This window comes from Doryrhamphus excisus, chromosome 12, assembly GCF_030265055.1.
Source record: "Doryrhamphus excisus isolate RoL2022-K1 chromosome 12, RoL_Dexc_1.0, whole genome shotgun sequence".
Lineage (NCBI taxonomy): Eukaryota > Metazoa > Chordata > Actinopteri > Syngnathiformes > Syngnathidae > Doryrhamphus > Doryrhamphus excisus.
In genome coordinates this window covers 9,595,787-9,615,266 of record NC_080477.1, presented here as the reverse complement: position 1 = coordinate 9,615,266, position 19,480 = coordinate 9,595,787, and the positions used below count along the sequence as shown (strand labels likewise).

Sequence of the window (19,480 nt, the reverse complement as noted above, 5' to 3'; positions counted from 1 at the left end):
ATATGGACAAAGGTGTAATTTTTGTTATTTTTTTTGTAATAATAAAAAAATTTACTAATGTTTAAACTTGTTCTTTCTTTTATTTGTATTCAGACATTAGACCAGAGTGCAGATTTTAGAGTGACTTTATCATTTTTATACAATAGATTTCCATCGGCAATAACTGAAGCATTGAGTGTGTGTGTGTTTTAGTAGGCTTGCATCTGGGTGGATCCTCAACTGGAGGATATTTCTCATTCCTAAAATATTTGTTTGTTTCTGTGCCATCAGTGTGTTTAGGAAATGACCAAAGTTGGGCCAAAGACAGACACACACACACACACACACATACAGTAACACAAGGCCCACAGCCAAGAGAATGTTGTCATGATGCTGCAACAACACCGCATTAATAATTTATTTAATGTAAACCACACACTAAATGAAACCATATCTCCTCTTGTTTTTATTGTCTGTCTTCCATTTAATGTTTAACATGTACTGACTTTAATGGTTTCAACTTCCAGTGATTTGTGTCTTCCAGTGATTTCTGTTTTCCTGTCTCCATCCTCTCACAGCTGCTGAGAGGCCCCACTGAGGCCCTCTTGTTTTACACCCGACCCAAACCAATGTACATCTCTATGTACTGTGGGGGCACTATCATATTCCACTACTGTATTTTAGGGTCAGCAATGGGACAGTGACCCCTTAAAGTCCAAATAAAAGACACTGCGGTTTTGTCCCCTATGCAGTACTATAGTATATTAATGAAAAGCAGAAGGTAAACACAGTCTATATGTATGCTCTTTGTATAACATATTATACGGTACTGTATATCACATCGAGGCAATCCAATGACTTCCATGGAGCACACAATGAAAGCACATGACAGAAACCAGTAAAGTTTAAAAGTGATGTAAAACAACCCAAGCATGCATAATAATAAAAAAACTGTCTCGTTTAAATAGTAGCTGTGACATCATATCAAAAGAATGTTTGCCAAAGCAGAAAATTACAGATTGCTGTGTTCTGTCTTGATCCCTTGATAATGGCCTTCAGCAGAGGTGGGGGCATTTCAGTGTTTTGCAAGTCTCAAGTAAGTATCAAGTTTTTAAGTTGTGGACAAAAAGCTACACACAATAACGAACACAGAAAGCTTTCTAGTTCTTCCAGAATCTGCACCTATTCAGATCAATTTCTTTGGATTTTGTGATTCCTGCAAAAATGGTCTGTTTTGATGCCAGCCTCCAGTCACGCCCACTCTGCTGTGGTTGGTCACACTGCCGAGTTCCAGTTTGTGCCTCTAACTTTATCGGAGTTGATAGTAAACAGCGATTCCGCTGACTCCCGAGTGCATAGAAAGACTTCCAGTTGTCCGGAAAAGTCCACTTTTAACCTACAGCCATATGTTTTGGATCTTGAATCCAATCGGGAAGTAGAGACTGGACAGGCCGAAGTTTCTGTTGGTGCATGGATCTCTAATTCTCTAGAACGTTCTCTTTATTCGTCAAAAACGAGATTAGATTTTGACATTACTTTTAAGAAAAGTACAATGAAAAATTATGCTAAATATGTGATAGTATATTGCAATCTAGTAATATAATTTCTACTATGTGACACTCTTCTGCACTCTGTATGTATACTACATGGCCCCGCCTCCACCTATACTGAGACAAACAGACTGCATGACTGACAATCCAGTCATACAGTTACACGAAAATGGCTCTATTGAGCATTGTTCCATAGTTTATGGGGTAATAATGTAGAAGTAGAAGTGTATGAATGTGAGTGTAAATGGTTGTTTGTCTATATGTGCCCTGTGATTGGCTGGTGACCAGTCCAAGGTGTACCCCGCCTCTCGCCCCAAGATAGGGATAGGCTCCAGCACCCCCGCGACCCTCATGAGGAAAAGCGGTAGAAAATGAATGAATGAATGTATCTAAATAAAAAAAATGCTTCTCAGTATGATCTAGTGTACCACTACAAATTACTACTACAATAATCAACATACTGTTGAAGAATACCTCTTCGACCATGTGTTTTTATACATACAGTACTCAGCAGGTTGTGTAAAAACAATGTGTTTGTTTGATTATAATGTTTATGTTGCCCTCTAGCGTCCGAATAGTTTAACGTGGCTTCCCTCGTATTTCAGACCACACTGAATTGTTGTAATGTAACATAAAAAAAGACAACCTTATCACTAAAAGCACGTAGACTGTTGTCATGGTTACCAGACCAATCCACGTGAATATGTATGCTAGATGATGTGTCCTTCATTGTATTATTTTATTTTCATAACTGCTCACATCTCATACGGGCAATTGTATTGTTTTGCATTCATATAGTCATCATCAGTGATTTGTTTTGTGTCCTGACTAGGTTTCATTTATTAGAAACCCCAAAGGTGTCTGTTGTTGACACCCCAGTGTTAAGTTTCCGTTCCACATCGAAACAAATGTTCCGAAAAGCGAGTGTGCTGCTGCTGCTATCGTCATGAAGGTGCTTCTGTTGCTCCTGCTTTTCCTACTTTCATCTCTAAAAGGTCGGTGAATGAAACAGAAAGACTTCTACACGTATATAATGTGATTTAAAACTACATTACAATTTCACTCAGTATCCACATGCTGGAGTGGATAATTCATTATGAGCTGGAAGTGATGTTAAGTCTACCGTGTTGTTAATAATGTAATAGTGCAGCTCGCTTTTAGTTGGTGAGAATTATTATTATGTTTTTTTTTATTCATTCTAATGCATATTGCTAAAGTGCTGACTTTTACCAAGTTTATTTCCCTTCAATCACAAGATAGGTACCAACAAATGAGGATGTGGTTAAAAATAATGCCTTGTCTGTGCTGATAGTTATGCAACTACAAGGCCACTAAATGCCAAAAAAGCCACTTTGATTGACTGTCAAATAATTAAAATGGTAATGGTTTTACTTCATTTGAACATGCATCAGATTACAATTGAGTGCATCACATAATCAGTTCACAGTTCCACATGTCCAAAAGGAGTAGGAAGAAGCAAAGCTTATTAAATCCTACCCCTCCACCTGGTACTTTTACAATCAGTAACTGTTACATTAGTTCACTTCCTGCTTTCCATAATACAGTTTTTTTTAGGTTTTTTTTTTTGTTATTTTTTAATAAAATGTCAAATTAGATTAATCGGTTTTCTAATGTATTAATCATGATTAATCACCATTTGCATTTGAATTATACCGTGTTATTATGAGCAAAGAGGGGTTACATTCAAAGACCCCACGTAACTCAAGTTGAATTCACATGTTTTGAGTTTATTTTCTGGGTTTTCCAAGCATACTTAAATGCAGCAAATTGTACTTCCGCTTTAAGAGCTGTAAAGTGAGTGATACGAATATCCACTTATTGTTTTTCAGTTTATTTAGAACACACATATATGCATCTAAAGCCATTGTCATGATGTTCAGTGTGTCCATGAATGCATCACGCGATGGGCGCCACACATGGGAGATGACATGCCTGTACTCCATTCATTTTCAATGGAACCTGCACGATAGGGTGATTACCGCATGTTTGTACTTGTGGGTGTCATGTGACACGTCTTGCGATGCGATCCCAGAAAGTTGACAAATGTTCAACTTATGGGTGTTCAGCTCGCGGGTGTAGCTGGTCACAATCGCAGTCGCCTCCCGTGTGCATGGTTTGCTAGGTGTTGGTGATGAGTTACGCCAATCGCCATCATTGTGTGCTCTCCATGACAATGAGGAAGTGCTGTTCCAGTCGAGAACCATGTTTGTTTGTAGTTGGAGATACATATTTAGTATTGGAATTGCATCACACTTTTTAAAAAATGTTTTTGTCTTAACTAAGTAACTTAATACACTTGAATTCATTTATAATCCACAGGCGAGTGTGAGGCGAGGTCCTTGCAGGAGATCTATGTCAAGGCAGGTGACATGGTGGTGCTACAGTGTCCTCAACTTGCAGGACATCGTGATGCGGGTGCTGAAGTGATATGGATTAGCGAGAACAGCCAGGTGATGGATTTGAGCAACATGTCAACTGCTCAGCAGAAACAGGCTGGCCTCATGCATCACGACAGGAGTCTTTTTATTCTCACTGCTTCTGGAAGCCATCAAGGGAACTACTCATGCTTACAAAGGTAATTTGGACCTTGAGTATCAAGATGTATACTGATGTATATGTAAGTACATTATTAGAAATTATTCATTTTTGCTGTTTAGATCAGAGGGAATAGAAGTACATCAGACAGTAAGAGTACTGTAGTTGTTCGAGCCTGTTTAAGTTCTTAATAGCACCTTCTTTATGCATGATAGGAATACAAGCAGACAGTTCTGGTTCAGAGTGACTGTGTACACCACACTGAGCAGCGAGATGGAGGACAGAACCCAGTACCTCATGATATGTTACACCCAAGAGTCCTGCTCATTGACCTGCCCTGATGACAATGTCCCTGACCCAAATACTCCCAACATTACCAGCTACGACATTACATGGCACAAGGTATGTAAACATGGCAGATTTATGAGATATTTCCTTTTCATAATCTCATTGTCTCATTGCTCTCATTAACGATGAAACCTCATAACATCCCATAGATTGGAGAGTCATTGCATGAAGTTAACAGCTACTTCTCAAATGTGGAAACCAAAGACCATGGTGTCTATACCTGCATCAGGTCTTACCTGTATGACGGCCAAATCTACAACATGAGCTTTACGTTGATCTTGGATGTCCAACCTCATGAAAGTAAGACCAAAATGATGTAGGCTGCGTTCACACTTTCAAAAGATACTTGTTCTCTTAGCATTCACACTGGTATCATCATGTCTGTGAACCAAAGGCTGTGTTTAGCATCAACAAAGGTTTACATAGTTCAATTCAGAGTACCATACATGGCAAAGTGTGAACGCACCCTTCAGCCTTGAACCAATCTAAGTGTTCTCTTTGCACAGCAAATATGGACAAACATGCAGTGATCACATCCCCGCGGGCAAATGAAACGATTTACGTGGATGTAGGTGAGCATCACTCCAGTTACATCAACTCCAATTTGTGCGCTTTTACAACATCAGACTGGATCTTTAGGATTACCGGCGGTGATCAAATGTGAAGCCCTTATGAATTCAGTCCCCAGTGAATTGTTTTGGTTGAGCGGTAATACATTTGTGGAAATGAACGACTCTTTCCCAGTATTCTACAATTCTACAAGGTAGTACAAAGGATTGACAAATAGTCTTTTATATATGAGGCCAGCCTTCTAAGATTGCTATTATCTAACCTCCCAGGGAAACTACGACAGAAGGAGAGAAAAACATTGTATTGCTTGTGTTCAAAAAGGTGACAGAGGATGCTCTATCAAAACATTACACCTGTAAAATGGAATCCCTCTCTCAGCACTCAAGCTACGTCACCATATCCTTGGCGCAAAAAGGTAAGGATTGTTGGATACCTTCACACAGTGTGTACAATTATTTTCTAAGTTGTATTTTTGAGGATTCATTTTATTATTGATTTCTCGGTCACACCAAGATGTTAAAGGGATAGTTTTTGACATGTGTAGTGCATCAAAGGTGACGTACACCCACTTTGTCCCTTGGATTTTGGTGATTTCGGGTTGGGGCTCGATAAAAATCAATAATTACTAAAAGCGTTCGCAGAGAATAATCTCATTATCGATTCATTGTGTCGTGTGGTTTATGCGTCACTCTCCACATTGCGGAGTCGTTCACTTCACCTGCAGAGCTTTGTCAATTCTATCTGACTGAAATAAAGTAAAAAAAAAAAAAAAAACTCCAGCAGAGTTCTAAATACTTCTAAGTCCGTTTTTTGACATTATCGGGGCTCTCTGGGTACTGTATGAAATAACACCCCTTTACACTCATGTTACGTTTAATGACATTGTTGGTTTAGAGTTGAGTTTTAGCTCAGAGTGGATTACAATGTAACAGTAGCCCGTGCTATTATAATGATGATTATTATGTCATTATTATTGTGCCTGTTGTGAGATAGTTCAATAAAAGGCTGTTTTTCTGATAAATTCGATGCTTGTGTGTCTCACCAAACATTAGAGTAATATTATTGACACCTAGCCACAAGTGTAGAATACTACAAGGTGTGTCAGAAAAGGTCTGTTCATGTCCATCATATTCTTCCACATGAAGGGCATCGTCTGCGAGTTCTTGCCAAAAGGCCACACAATCAGCCATGTTTTCAGCGTTTGTGTCTTTCAGTGCACTAGAAGTCATGATACGACACGTGATACACAACTTACGATAACAATATTTTCATACAGTGATAGGGTGAATCAAATAAATGAATAAATAATTTCATAGTTTGTATTTTTCTACATAAAGCTGGGATATTGTATACTGTATACTTTTAATAATACATGATCTTTAAAATCACTTCATATTTTTTAATTCCTTCCTTTCAGATCGACCTTCCCATTTTTCTCTGGTCCTCTGTCCTGTGGTCATCGTGGCAGTGATGTCTATAACTTTTATTGTTTACGTCAAGTTCAAAATCCATATCACACTTTTCCTGCGAGACACTCTCGGCTGCCATATGAGAATCTCAGGTAAGAGTCATTATTAGAAACATGAAGCAGGATTCAATTTCATAAACAGAATATTTTCATAGTTAGAGCGTAGAAAACCAGTTTATCACTTTCTAAATATGTTTTTTTACCATTATTAGAACTCAGAGTGGTGAAGAATGACGAATTAAAAAGGCAAAAATGTACCACTTCCACACGGAAAGGGTGGGTAACTTTGTCAGGTCAGACATGTTGTGTTAAGGTAATGTAACATCAGGTAATGTAGCGTTCCTGACACTTAGTGACCTCATATGACTTTTCTTTCAATATTTTGGGACTAATAATAGGCTATGGTCTATGGAGCCCCGAAGGGTAATCATTTTGATGGGTAAAAGAAAGATTAATTTTCATTATCTCAAAAGTTATTGTGTTATCTTGCAAAGGTTTTATGAGATCTCCCAATAATTTCTCTTTTTTTTGATACTCATCAAAATAATGTTTCCCCATGTACCCTCCAGGTGTGTGGAAGTGGTACGTTTTTGCCTTTTTTATTTGTCCTTCTTCACCGCTCAATTTGAAACACAGTTTTTCAGTTTACAACAAAAAAATTGTGAATTCTATAATAGTCAACCATGAAACAGCGATCATTCAGTAGTTAATTCATTTTTTAAAACCCTGATAGAGCGAGGGAGCGTTGTTCAAACCGCAATGTAGCGGAGGAAGACTGTACTAAAAACTCATAACTGCACTTTTTCAAGCCAACTGGGCTTCACATAATTTTTTTTTCCTTCTTTATTTCAAACATCATCCAAAGCACAACAAACCAAGCATAAATCAACACAAATGAAAATACCCATGTACATATAAACATATACATGTTCGAAAGGGAATGGGAAGAAGTCAAGACTTATCTAGTCCCAACCACCCAGATTCCCACCTCATCCCAGCAAAACATATATTATTCCTGGTCTACCAGAATGAAAACCCCACATCCAACCACCCTCACCCAGCTTGAGGCACCCAACTACGTGCCAAGAGCAACCAGTTCATTACTAGTCATCGTATCGTACATAGTCCAGTACAAAAGAAAGAAAGAAAGGAACCACTACAACTATACAGTCACCACACCAGTCATCACAAGCTAACATGTTATGGTATTGTTTCAGTGAGATTAAAAAATAAATGAGAGAAAAAAGAAAAATATTCTTTAAAATACCTCAAATTAATTAATCACACTTGAGTCTTACTATTTCCCTATTGTCACTGCTATCCCAACTACAGTGTAACGATATAATGTAACAATAATGCTTGATCTTTTCAGATGGAAAGACCTATGATGTCTTTTTGATGTGTTACAAGAGCGACACAGTGACAGGACTGAATATGTGTGATAGAAAATGGCTAGAGAATGTTTTGGAAGAAAAGTTTCATTATAAACTCTGCCTCTATGATCGTGATGTGCTACCAGGACAAGGTAAATGCTATTTACACTTAGCAAAATTAACACACAACAGAAGGTATTGAATTATTTTCCTTCATGTTGTTGCAGCTGTGGCCGAGGCTGTGTTAGATTGCATAGAAGAGAGTCGGTCTGTGGTTCTGATGCCTTCCCCTGTGGATGCATTTTTGGAGTCAGGCTTGTTGAGTGTCGTCTATGCGGCCCTCGTGGAACGGAAGACAAGCTTGGTTTTCATTAAACCCGAGACCACAGAAGAGGCTCAATCGGGTTCAGTAGAAGAGGCCTTACAGCTTCTTGATAAGACTGGACACAGCGTCACCTGGGAGGGCTCCAGCTCCATGTCACCTTCTTCCTCCTTCTGGAAAAACCTCCGCTATCACCTGCCTGCAGCATACACCAGACGTACTTTTCCATTAGACGCTCTACCATTTTAACTTGTGGAAACTTTAGGCACACTATAATGAGATCTGGTGCAAAAATTCAGCTTTTTACCGACACTGGTAGAGTTTGTGTGGATGTAGAACTTTTACTGTTAAATAACTGCATAAACCATAGCAAACCACAAGCATTCCAACACTCTTTTAAGTTTATTCATAGAGCACCATTCATACATCTTGGTAGTTCATAGTGCTTTACAGAAAAGAAGGGTAAAATACATCCATCCATTTTCTATACCGCTTATCCTCACTAGGGTGATTGAAAGTCATAGAAGGCTATTCCTTTGCAGCCCATACAGTAAATGTTCTAATCTTAAGCCCATCTGGGCTGCATTGAATTGGAAGTCTGTATTGAATGATATTATATTAGGTTAGTTCAGTGTGTAAAAAAAGATTGCACCATTGTAAATATGAACAAGTAAATGCTATTATTGAATGTTATGTATGTGCATTTTCCTTGAGTAGGGCGGTGATAGATGTTCTTCTTGTGTGCAAGAACACTGAATTTCCATGAAGTCATTGCAGATGCAACAACACAGGAAACTACGAGGTCCTGCCTACTACTTACTTACTTAAATTTAAATCAGAATCGAAGCTGCAACAATCCATGTGTTATCATTCAAATCTTCAGGATGCAAACTGGATATTTTCTGTTCTTTTTTATAATTCCTATTTTTTCGGAGGGATGTTGTGTGAAAAACTACCAACATACAAAAAAAGGTATTTGCTTTGAAGCCAAAAGTGCTTGAATGGATGCTTAAAAGGCTTTTCTTTGTGACTATCTCCAGGTCCTCGAGTGTATCCAGCAAAGCAACACTATAGAGTTGTGGAGGGTGAAAGGTTTATTATGCCGTGCACAAATAAAACGGTAAAATGGTCCAAGATGACAGAAGACCAAGAAAAACAAAATGAAGGTTTTTATTGTGGAAGGGAGTTCTTCATTAAAACCAAACATTCTGGAAATTACACTTTGCTTACCAGGTAATGCTTCCAGGTCTTTGTGATTAGAGCGGGATGATTGTTATATTACATTTTGTGTGATAGCAAAAGCTAGCTCACAGCACTGATAGCAGTTTGCTAGTTTTGACCCTACTTGTTGTATATGAAGTATCCATTATCTGACTGGAATCATCTCATAGTGAACCGCTACCCCCTTCTTAACCTTTTGATGCATAAGTGGGTCAAAAATGACCCGGTCAGGTTGTTTTAAAATTTTTCATCATTTTCATATTCCAGGTATTCCTAAAAAAAAACATGTTTTTAATATCATGCCATTCACATTTTTAACTTACCTTTTATACATTTTAAGACATTTTAGTTTTTGTGTTAATACCCCAAACTTCCATAAGTGGGTCAAAAATGACCCGGTCAGGTTGTTTTCTTGAAATATCTTCGTAATGAAAAATTGTTATCATTTCATATTCCAGGTATTCCTCAAAAAACATGTTTTTGATATCATGCCATTCACATTTTTAACTTATCTTTTATAGATTTTAAGAAATGTTAGTTTTTGTGTTACTACCCCAACCTTCCATAAGTGGGTCAAAAATGACCCGCATGTATTTTCTATGAATTCCAATCGGAACCTTTGATTCTTATCAACTTTGTCTGTCAGGAAAAAATTAACTGTAGACCACACAGACTATGCCAGACTATGTCACCCCTCAGGAAGATTATTTTACACAAAGTGGTAATACAATAATACAACTATTATCTTCATATAATATTGTGTATGTGTCTTTCATGACTGTTAGTATTATCAACAAATTAGCCTACTTTATAACTAGCTGACACTAGCTGGCTAACATTACTATATGTATGGTTCGGTATTACTCTTTTGTTTCCTCATCCATGCCTTGGCTGCAAGATACACAGCTGAAATGGTCCTACAGATGCTGGATGAAATCATTTCTTATGTGGTCCTAAATATAATACTAAATATCATACAAGTGATTATTCCTAACCAAAATGGCAAAATTGACATAAAAACTCATTGATTCTAGTACGGGTCATTTTTGACCCACTTATGGAAGAGTGTAGGGTCCAGTCACTCGTGCATCTAAGGGTTAATAGTGTCCAAAATACAAAAATACATACAACCAAGCCTCATGTTTGAGTGAATCTTCCACTCACAGTGACAGATTTTCACTTGATATCTTCAAGATGAAACATTTAATGCACAAAGTAGTCATTTAAATGTACTTATTTGCTAATATGATGCAAACAAACAACGTGGCGCTCTCTCTGCCTCCTTCCTGCTGCGGTTTCCTTTTGTGTGAGGCTTTTAGGCACACTCGTACTTGTGAGTGCTATGGTGTAATTGTTTTTTCATTTTTATTTGTGCGTCAACACATGCAATGTTTGACAAAAGATCCCTGTTACTTTCGGTGTAACCAAATCGAGGCCATTTGTCACCCCCCCACACCCCCCATACACTCACACTCACTTGTGTTTTTTCTCTTTGACCTACTCAGAATTCAAGTCAGCATTACTTATTTAGTAGCACCAATAAACAACAAACGTTATCTTAAAGCACTTAACTGCTGTACTTAAACGAATTAAAGAAAAGACAGGTATTTTGTTATTTTTCTGATTCATTATTTTGTTTTTTTTATGTTTTTCTTTGTAGAAGAAGGTACTGTACACTGAATTGTTAACAAAAGATCAAGAATATCAAAGTGTACATCTCTGGTTTCGTCCACATTAGCTTTTCTCAAAGTGTTTCTGAGGTAACGTCTCCGCTGTCTACTGGCAGCCAAATGTTCCTGCATCTTCAGGTGTTACGAGAAAGACACCTGCCATGTTACAAGGCCGAGGAGGGCGGTGTCATGCTGCGTGTTGGTGCAGGCGGAAAAATCCCCTGTCCGGGTCTCGCCTGTACAAATAGCACCAATTTCACTTGGTACAAGGTCAGATATAAACAGGCATGGCCGTTTTCACTGGGTAACATCTTACTAACATCTGTGTTTCTTTCAGCGTGACAAAAGAGTGTCGGAGCAGCATCGAACCTCCTGTGAAAAGAACGGCTTGTTGCACCTCTGCACCGTTAGCCATTATGACACGGGTCTATATTTCTGTGATCAACACGTCATAGAACAAGGACTGCAATGGACATTCCGGAGGGCTATTCATGTAACAGCTATACGTAAGTGCCCTCTCTTTGTACTTAAACATCCTCTATGCTTAAATCAGCAAATTTTTTATTGTAATAAATAATAGATTTTGTCCTATAAGCATATGAGAGCACAAATGACTCTCCAAGGATTACATTTCCGAATGGCAACACAACAGAGGAGGTGGAGCTGGGTAAGCAAATCCACATTATAACATTCATTTTCTACCCATTATTGCGGGCATGCTGGAGCCTATCCCAGCTGTCTTCGGGCAGGAGGTGGGGTATACTCTGAACTGGTCGCCAGCCAATCACAGAGCACATATAGACAAACAACCATTCACACTCACATTCATACCTATGGACAATTTGGAGTCACCCATCATCAAAATGTCAATTATAATGCATAATAGGGGACCTTTAAGATTGTAGTACTGAATGAATGATAGCATTACAAAAGTAATAAAAGTTTTCACTACTGCATGATGTGTAAAGCGATACTAATGATTATGTCGTCGCTTGTTCCAGGGGAGCCTCACACTCTGACATGTCAGGTACATTTTCCTTTTGAGGTCAACTTTTCAGCACAGATACAGTGGTACATGAATTATAGAGGAAATATGGACAATAAGACGTTGCTGCACAGTGAGCGCCAACCGTGAGTCACTGTCACACTCTTGTAGTCTCTTATCATAATGCTTGATGATGGACGGGATGTAAAAGCTTTGATGTTTTCCCTCTGAAACAGACAGCGGAAAGTGACATTTAAAGAGTTTATGGTGACGGAGACAGCTACCATACAGCAGGTGACTGCGCTACATTTCGACCACATGTACACCTGCATAGCCACAAACTCTGTTGGAAACTGCAGTGTTACTGTTAAGCTCAAGAGAACAATTCAAGGTATTTCCACTTGACTTCTAGCACTAGTTAAAATAAAATGTGTTGGAATGACAGGCGTTTCATTTGTCTGGCAAATCATATCTTATCAATAATATCATCATTATCGCTTAAAAAAAGGATTATGTTGTTCAATACAGCCTAAAATACAAATACAAGGCATTCAAAATACACATTCAAAAGGTGGGATGTTGTGTAATATTCTACAATGTTCACTAGGTGTCAGTAATGTTACTGTAATTGACAGTTGACTCTCTTGGTATTTAAGGAATTAAATACAGTAAACCTCGGATATATCGGACTCGGATATATCGGAAATTCGCTCACAACGGACAGATAAAAAAGAACCGATTTTTCTGTAATGCATTTCCAATAAAAATTAATTGCATATATCTGATTTTTTATAACGGATTTCGCCTATTTCGGACAAAATCTCCAGTCCCATTCCAATGCATTTCCATTAAATTTCCCTTGCATATATCGGATGGCCGCATCGTGGCGCTCCGATTCGCCGAATCGTGACAGGCCGCTATACGACGTCATTTGCAGCGTTGCCTGCGCGTCCAGGTACATTGGAAACATAGTCAAGGAAGTGCCTTTTTATAACGGATAAAATCCGATTTAAAACTGACATTTTCCGGTATACGCATATAACGGATTTTGCTTATATGGGACAAAACCAGTGGGAACAATTGAATCCGATATATCCGAGGTTTACTGTACTAAATCCTAATTAAGGAATTAATTTAAGGAATTCTATTTCACGGAAATTTGCTTATCAGGTCTAGAACCAGTTAACCAAGATGAACGGAGATTTCCATTTTTTTGTCATTTGTGACAGTTATCATTCACACCTTGTATTTTTTTCCCCCCTAAAATGGTATCAACTCAGTTTTAGAAGTACCCGAGTGTTTAATAGAGTCATTTGCTGTATTTTATGTCAGATGGAGATATTATACATGGATTTTCAGTGTGCATTACTTGTAATTAAAGGGGACCTATTATAATTTTTCCACTTTTCAGACCTATAAATATTGTATTCTTGTGTTAAACGATGCCAAAGTATCAGATAATGAGGTTTACACATTTGGTGTAATGAAAGAATGGCTTTGCACACTCGGTTGTACTGAGTTTTTTTATAACACCAAGTTCTACTGACGTCAGTGCGATCCGGACTTCCTTATATGGGCTGCAGATTGCCCGCACTCTGTAAACACAGATCTACTTAATCTGGAAGTCCTCAGGAGCACTTGGGAGTGTGACCAATCACAGGGGAGTGGGTGTACCGTGTGTGGAGTCAGTTGCTCAGAAAACGAGTAGAATAGGTCCCCTTTAAGTCACATTGAGCTTGAGTCTGTGACTGCCTAGAATTGCTAAAAACACAAAATTGTACAGTAATCCAACCTGTGTGTTTTACTTGCAGTGAAATGGCCATCACTGGTTGGCTACCTTGTTGCGGCCTTGCTGTTGGTAGCCGGGCTGGTTATTGTGTTGCATGTGAAATGGTTGGAACTGCGACTAATCTACATGTCACGCTTCAAACATGGCAAAGATGATGACGGTGCGGATGCAAAAACATACAGACACACCAACAACACAACATACTGGACGTTTCAGTAGATGTCCAACAGTTTGCCTTCAGTGTATGCAGATCAGAACAGGATGTGGGTTTTTGTAGCACAATGTTCTACCACAACAGGAAAGTTGATCTCTGTTCGTTGTCACGTTGGAGAATCGGGTGCAGGCTGTGGAGACACGGCGTGTGGGGGGCGAGCGTCTCAGCCCGCACACAGGCGATTTATAGAGTGGAAATACTGTCTGACTAGTCAAACATATAGAAAGACAAGTTATATGTAGTGTTCTGGCAATTAGGCTTTATTCATGTTACATTGATGAGGCATGACATTAGATTCATTAGCTTTCAAACTGCATGGAGCCTGGCTGTCGATGGAGTGCCAAAAAAAGTTATCCTCTCATTCCATGCGGAAGTGGTGCGTTTTGGCTTCTTACTTTGTCCTTCTTCCCAAATCTGTTTGAAATACTTTCTTAAGTTCAGAGTTCACAAGCTAACTAGTTTGCTTGCTATGCTCGTGGAAGCCGTCTGTTATGTCCCTCGACCACTTCCGCTTATAGATCACCTGGAAGTGCTTAATTGAGTTCAGTTCCGGAGACACACTTGTAGTGGTGGGCAAAACCGTTAATTTCAGGGAACCGGATCGTTCCGGTTCATTCAGTAAAAAGATCCGTTAATTTCGTTCGTTCATTCATTCATTCATTTTCTACCGCTTATCCTCACAAGGGTCGCAGGGGGTGCTGGAGCCTATCCCAGCTGTCTTGGGCGAGAGGCGGGGTACACCCTGGACTCGTTAATTTCAGTCAATTGGTCGTTAGCCTGTGATCTCCCCCTGTGCATAGACAGCCATGTCGAATCAGTCCGTTCACTCGTGTTCACGTTCGACTCAACAGATCAACAACACATGATGACTAGTGGTGTGTCAGTCATGAAGGAACGGGTCAAAAGAACTAGTTCTTTTTTGTGAACGGAATGAACGAGTCACCTACAGTGTCGGTCAATCTCTTGGTCTCGGCCTTTCAGTCAGTTAACCCCACCCACCCACAGAGCGAGACGCGGCGATAGGATAAGACAGGCAAGCACGCAGATAGTCCCGCCCTACAAAAGGAACGGTGGAATGACTCTCCAGTCAATCAAAAAAAAAGTATTTGCAACTGAACGGACTGAATGGGTATTTTAAGGGCGGCAAGACTGTAGGCAAGCCTGTACTTGACTTGTGTTGCCAACTATTTTGACAATACAGTAGCTCCCTAACAATTGACAGTTCGGCATTCGTGGATTTTTTTTTCTCTGCATTTAAAAAAATAGAATCATAAATGGAAAGTGGTTTGGTGGCACTATCCGCAAAGGCAAAAGAGTCCTGCTGCAGCGATGAATCCAGCAGAGAGTGTGGTCTCACAAGTCAATTCAGTCAAAACTTTGCAGCAGGAAGAAGCGTTGACAAAACATGCTGTTGGGTAACTGCATATTTAGTCAGTACAATTTACTGTATATCTGCAATTGTTTCTGAATGTGTAAAAAAATAATTTAGAAGATGTCTAATGAGTGTGAAAGCCATCTTTCTTAGTATTGGCCTTTAACGAGATGTACTTTAATACAAATTATGGGATCAGATACTGTAAATGTAACTAAGCATCAGGGATTATTATGTGAATGAGAATTGAAAATTGTGAAAAATGTTGACATTTTGTCTTTTCTGTCCAACATGACCAATCAGAGGAAAAAGACTTTGATGTGTTTTTGTCTTATGTGTGGACAACTCGATGTGTGGAGGCTGATGGGACCCTTTCTTCTCTATCAGGACCACGTTTACAAGGTAGGAGGACATGTTCTCACAAGACTGCTTAGAAGAAAAAACAACATATAGAAACCTTATATCCATTTTGCAGATTACCTATCAGCACTGGAACTGTTCAGTTCTGGGGGCAAAACTGGTGACCAGAGGCCACCTGAAGTACTGATTTACAAAGTCTTAGAGGACCTGTGGGGGTATCGCCTCTGTCTGCTGGAGAGGGACATTCTCCCTGGAGGAGGTCAGATTCTCAATTTTGTGTATGTGTGTGTATGAGATTTCTGATTCATGTTTATTTTTGCCTTGCAGCCTTCACGAATGATGTGGTTCATGCATTGCGAAGAAGTCAGATCCTCATCTGTGTTGTGTCTAATGACTATTTGTCGGACAGTGATGCTGTGTTTGTTCTGGAATCAGGAATTCAGGTATGGCAAAATCTATATCAGAGAGAAAGCAAAGTACACATAATATAGTACATGGTGGTGCTGGAGCCTATCCCAGCTGTCTTCAGGCGAGAGGCGGGGTACAATCTGGCCTGGTTGCCAGCCAATCACAGGGCACATATAGTCAAACAACCATTCACACTCACATTCATACCTATGGACAATTTGGAGTCGCCAATTAACCTAGCATGTTTTTGGAATGTGGGAGGAAACCGGAGTACCCAGAGAAAACCCACGCATGCACGGGGAGAACATGTAAACTCCACACAGAGATGGCCAAGGGTGGAATTGAACTACTTTCCACCATGCAGCCGATCTGAAACATTCAATATTTATATATACATATAATATGTACTGTGGTTAGCTGGCAACTAGTGCCCAAACCCACCTGGGATAGGCTCCAGCATGACCCTAGTGAAGCTAATTGCTGTAGAAAATTGATGGATTATATGTCTATGGGCTGCAGACCCCTGGTTAGACAGAGCCAATAGCTGCTTTTCTTACTGAAGCATTGGCAACACTGTCAAATATAAATGTACTATTGATCAAAAATCCCTAATTACCTTCTCCTTTGTCTTCCAAGGTTTTGTTGCAAAACTCTTCCCTTAAAATTCTGCTAATATGGACAAGTAAAACATCCACATCCTTCACTCAGCCATATTCACCTTTGCCCCCTGTGGTCCAAAGGGCCTTGAAGGTGCTACCCAGCCTGAACTGGACTTCGGGAAGAGCTACTAGCAACTTTTGGAGGTCACTAAGGAAGGCCTTACCCAAACACAGAGTTACCCATAACACATAAATATCTGCCAAAATGTTTATTGGGTTGTACGTTAAAACATGTGCTCCATAGTGTTTAGTCACATCATTTTTTAACTGAGATTAACATATAACTAATATACGTACGTAACTTATGACATTATTCATTTAGGAGGAACATAAATGACATAAGAGACATGTGACAGATTAAATGTAACATTTGTTTTCTTGGTTACATTTTTGAGGTCACCACAAGCCAGCACAACACAAACAGCAAGCATTAACATACATTCCAAGTGTAAACTTTCCAATTTGGGTGATATGACTACATCAAGACTGCAATATTTTTATTTAAATCACCCAAACTACTCAAAATATGTTGTAATGACTTTTCAATAGGCTTAATACGACAATATTCCTCCATTTTGCTACTCATATTTCAAAGGTTTGACAAGGTAAGGTGTATCATCTGGCTCTTTAAACACACTTTCATTTTTAAGGAGAAAGCAGATGAGAAAGCACGTGTAATTTGAGAAATTGTGACTAAACACCTAAGCACAACAGAGAAACACGGGCTGGCAAGGCTGGTGAAAACTACAGAGGTGATGAGAAGCTAAAAATCCGCACTCATGCTCAAACAAATGAATTTAAAAAAAAAACAAAAAACAATCACACTGCTATGTACATTTATACACAAACATGAAAAAAGCTAGCTTGGAAGTATACCTAACCAGCTTCAGGTATGAAGAAGCAGGACCAAAAGGAGCCGTCATTCATTCTTATCGGCCATTGGATATGATGTGCAGCAAATGTTACACGTTGCATTTCAAACCATTATAGCTATCTTAGTTTGACTTTAACTGTGGTATGGTCTTCACAGTTTGTCTGCTTGGGCCTTCAGCTTCTTTTCCCAAAGTTTTTGGTGATCAGAGAAGCCCTGCTTGCCCTTGTTAAAGGAATTCGGTCCTGCCGATGTTGGCGTCTCCCTGAAAAGATGTCAGACAAAACACGCATGTTAAATCGTTTTGCTGTGGAGTCTGACTTTTTCATTTTCATCACTACCTGTCCACCAAAATAGTACTTTGAATGAAACGTTGTGATCAAGTACACTTTTACTGTGCAGTGAAATTGTGTATTTGTCAATATACCTGCCAATGTTCTTCATCCTCATCTTTGCCTCTGGTGGCATCTCCTCGGGTTCACTCTGCAAGGCGAGAACATCCCATTTGTTTTCTCATTTAGATATGTGATCTTTCATGAGGCAGGGTACAGCAAATTAGAATTAGTTGGAATTACACAGCTTTATGTTATTTCCTAAATATAATAATTCAGGCCATTTCATGGGTGAACATGACCTTTTCCTTGTCAAAAATCATATTGAAGCAAATTAAAAAATATTTTAATATAATTTTGCAACCATTATAATGGAATAAAAGTGTGCACTTTAGTGTATATACTTACATCATCATCCTCATTGAAAACAGATGGCATCCCAGGCTTTTTAGCAGGAAGTGTTGGAACAGGCTCTTTGGGTTTCTAATGTAAGTTAGAAACAGAACAAAATGAAATCACTCATTGTTTTAAAATACTATCAAAATATACATTTGGCAACAGTATGCATGCCTAACACCAAACTCAATACAAGATTTACTCACACTTGCTCCAAGTTTGATTGATATGGGATTGGACTTTTTTACACTCTGACTGCTCAAGCCGAAGTCTATTTTGGTGGCTTTGCGTGGTGCTGGTGGGTCTCCTGGGGCTTCATCCTCGTCATCGGATGCAAGGTGCTGGGACGTGCGTTTGAGAGAGGTTGCTCCTCCAGCCACCGTGCTACAAGAGACAGGCTTAGTTTTCACTCTGCCTCCCTCCTCCTGCGGCCCTGCTTGAGGCAAGACAACTCACCAAGGTGAACCACTGTTTTATTACAAAAGACAAGTGGCTAAATGACACCTTTACCTGCGTGGCTATGTTTCTAGCCACATTGGTGCACAATCGCGGCGAAGCTACTAATTCTTCATAATTTGAACTAAGAATTATCTTAAACAGCGTCCGCCAAATGTATCAGTACCGTCACAATTAGCTGGTTTTAAAAATCCAATGCCAAACAACAATAGTGTATATTCGCATTAGCATTCGTTCAACAATATCACGTAACATGCTAGCCTGATAACATTTTAAGACTGTTTTTATTGACAGGTCTTTCAACTTAAACGACATGTGTTAAAAAATGCAAACACATTTGAAATGGAAAAAATGTTTTTCATTAAAATAGCACAGATATCACCTCCGTCGTCGGTGTAATCTCTCCTTTTACGGTGGGGATTCGCCATTTTTAGTTCGGTAAATGAGGCTCTTTTTTCTTCTTCTTCTACTACGACTTCTTCTTCTTCATCTTCTTCTTCATGCCGCCGTGCAACCAACGTTTAAGCGCATACCGCCACCTTCAGTACCGGAGTGTTTTTTCTTTTTTCGTGTTCTTCCTG

The 19,480-nt window shown here is 39.2% G+C and overlaps 3 protein-coding genes across 3 annotated transcripts; 2 read left to right on the top strand and 1 right to left on the bottom strand.

Annotated features, from left to right (window-relative positions):
* Positions 1-1,991: 1,991 nt before the first annotated feature.
* On the top strand, positions 1,992-9,059 carry LOC131139618 (interleukin-18 receptor 1-like). The gene is made up of 10 exons (XM_058089378.1): positions 1,992-2,524; positions 3,870-4,125; positions 4,301-4,487; positions 4,583-4,733; positions 4,940-5,005; positions 5,073-5,196; positions 5,273-5,418; positions 6,421-6,564; positions 7,844-7,996; positions 8,072-9,059. Exons 1-10 carry the CDS (start codon positions 2,476-2,478, stop codon positions 8,413-8,415), a joined length of 1,620 nt encoding a protein of 539 aa, XP_057945361.1. The 5' UTR covers positions 1,992-2,475; the 3' UTR covers positions 8,416-9,059.
* Positions 8,895-18,164, top strand: LOC131139617 (interleukin-18 receptor accessory protein-like). Its single transcript, XM_058089377.1, has 12 exons — positions 8,895-9,138; positions 9,207-9,399; positions 11,174-11,327; positions 11,395-11,563; positions 11,653-11,724; positions 12,059-12,188; positions 12,279-12,433; positions 13,854-13,991; positions 15,721-15,819; positions 15,893-16,036; positions 16,105-16,220; positions 16,822-18,164. Exons 1-12 carry the CDS (start codon positions 8,895-8,897, stop codon positions 17,035-17,037), a joined length of 1,830 nt encoding a protein of 609 aa, XP_057945360.1. The 3' UTR covers positions 17,038-18,164.
* Positions 17,045-19,437, bottom strand: LOC131139620 (PEST proteolytic signal-containing nuclear protein-like). The gene is made up of 5 exons (XM_058089380.1): positions 19,282-19,437; positions 18,650-18,876; positions 18,456-18,530; positions 18,143-18,198; positions 17,045-17,980 (listed from the first exon to the last, which is right to left on the bottom strand). The coding sequence occupies exons 1-5, from the start codon at positions 19,325-19,327 to the stop codon at positions 17,869-17,871; spliced, it is 516 nt and encodes a 171-aa protein (XP_057945363.1). The 5' UTR covers positions 19,328-19,437; the 3' UTR covers positions 17,045-17,868.
* Positions 19,438-19,480: the final 43 nt, after the last annotated feature.

Excerpts from the sequence above, each read along its gene's own strand:
- LOC131139618 (XM_058089378.1), top strand. The coding sequence starts at position 2,476 with ATGAAGGTGCTTCTGTTGCTCCTGCTTTTCCTACTTTCATCTCTAAAA. Across the intron at positions 5,006-5,072 it reads AACGATTTACGTGGATGTAG|GATTACCGGCGGTGATCAAA; the intron begins GTGAGCATCACT and ends CTGGATCTTTAG. Across the intron at positions 5,419-6,420 it reads CATATCCTTGGCGCAAAAAG|ATCGACCTTCCCATTTTTCT; the intron begins GTAAGGATTGTT and ends CCTTCCTTTCAG.
- LOC131139617 (XM_058089377.1), top strand. The coding sequence starts at position 8,895 with ATGTTCTTCTTGTGTGCAAGAACACTGAATTTCCATGAAGTCATTGCA. Across the intron at positions 9,139-9,206 it reads CTACCAACATACAAAAAAAG|GTCCTCGAGTGTATCCAGCA; the intron begins GTATTTGCTTTG and ends GACTATCTCCAG. Across the intron at positions 13,992-15,720 it reads ACATGGCAAAGATGATGACG|AGGAAAAAGACTTTGATGTG; the intron begins GTGCGGATGCAA and ends ATGACCAATCAG.
- LOC131139620 (XM_058089380.1), bottom strand. The coding sequence starts at position 19,327 with ATGGCGAATCCCCACCGTAAAAGGAGAGATTACACCGACGACGGAG. Across the intron at positions 18,531-18,649 it reads CAATCAAACTTGGAGCAAGT|AAACCCAAAGAGCCTGTTCC; the intron begins GTGAGTAAATCT and ends AACTTACATTAG. Across the intron at positions 17,981-18,142 it reads AGGATGAAGAACATTGGCAG|GGAGACGCCAACATCGGCAG; the intron begins GTATATTGACAA and ends ACATCTTTTCAG.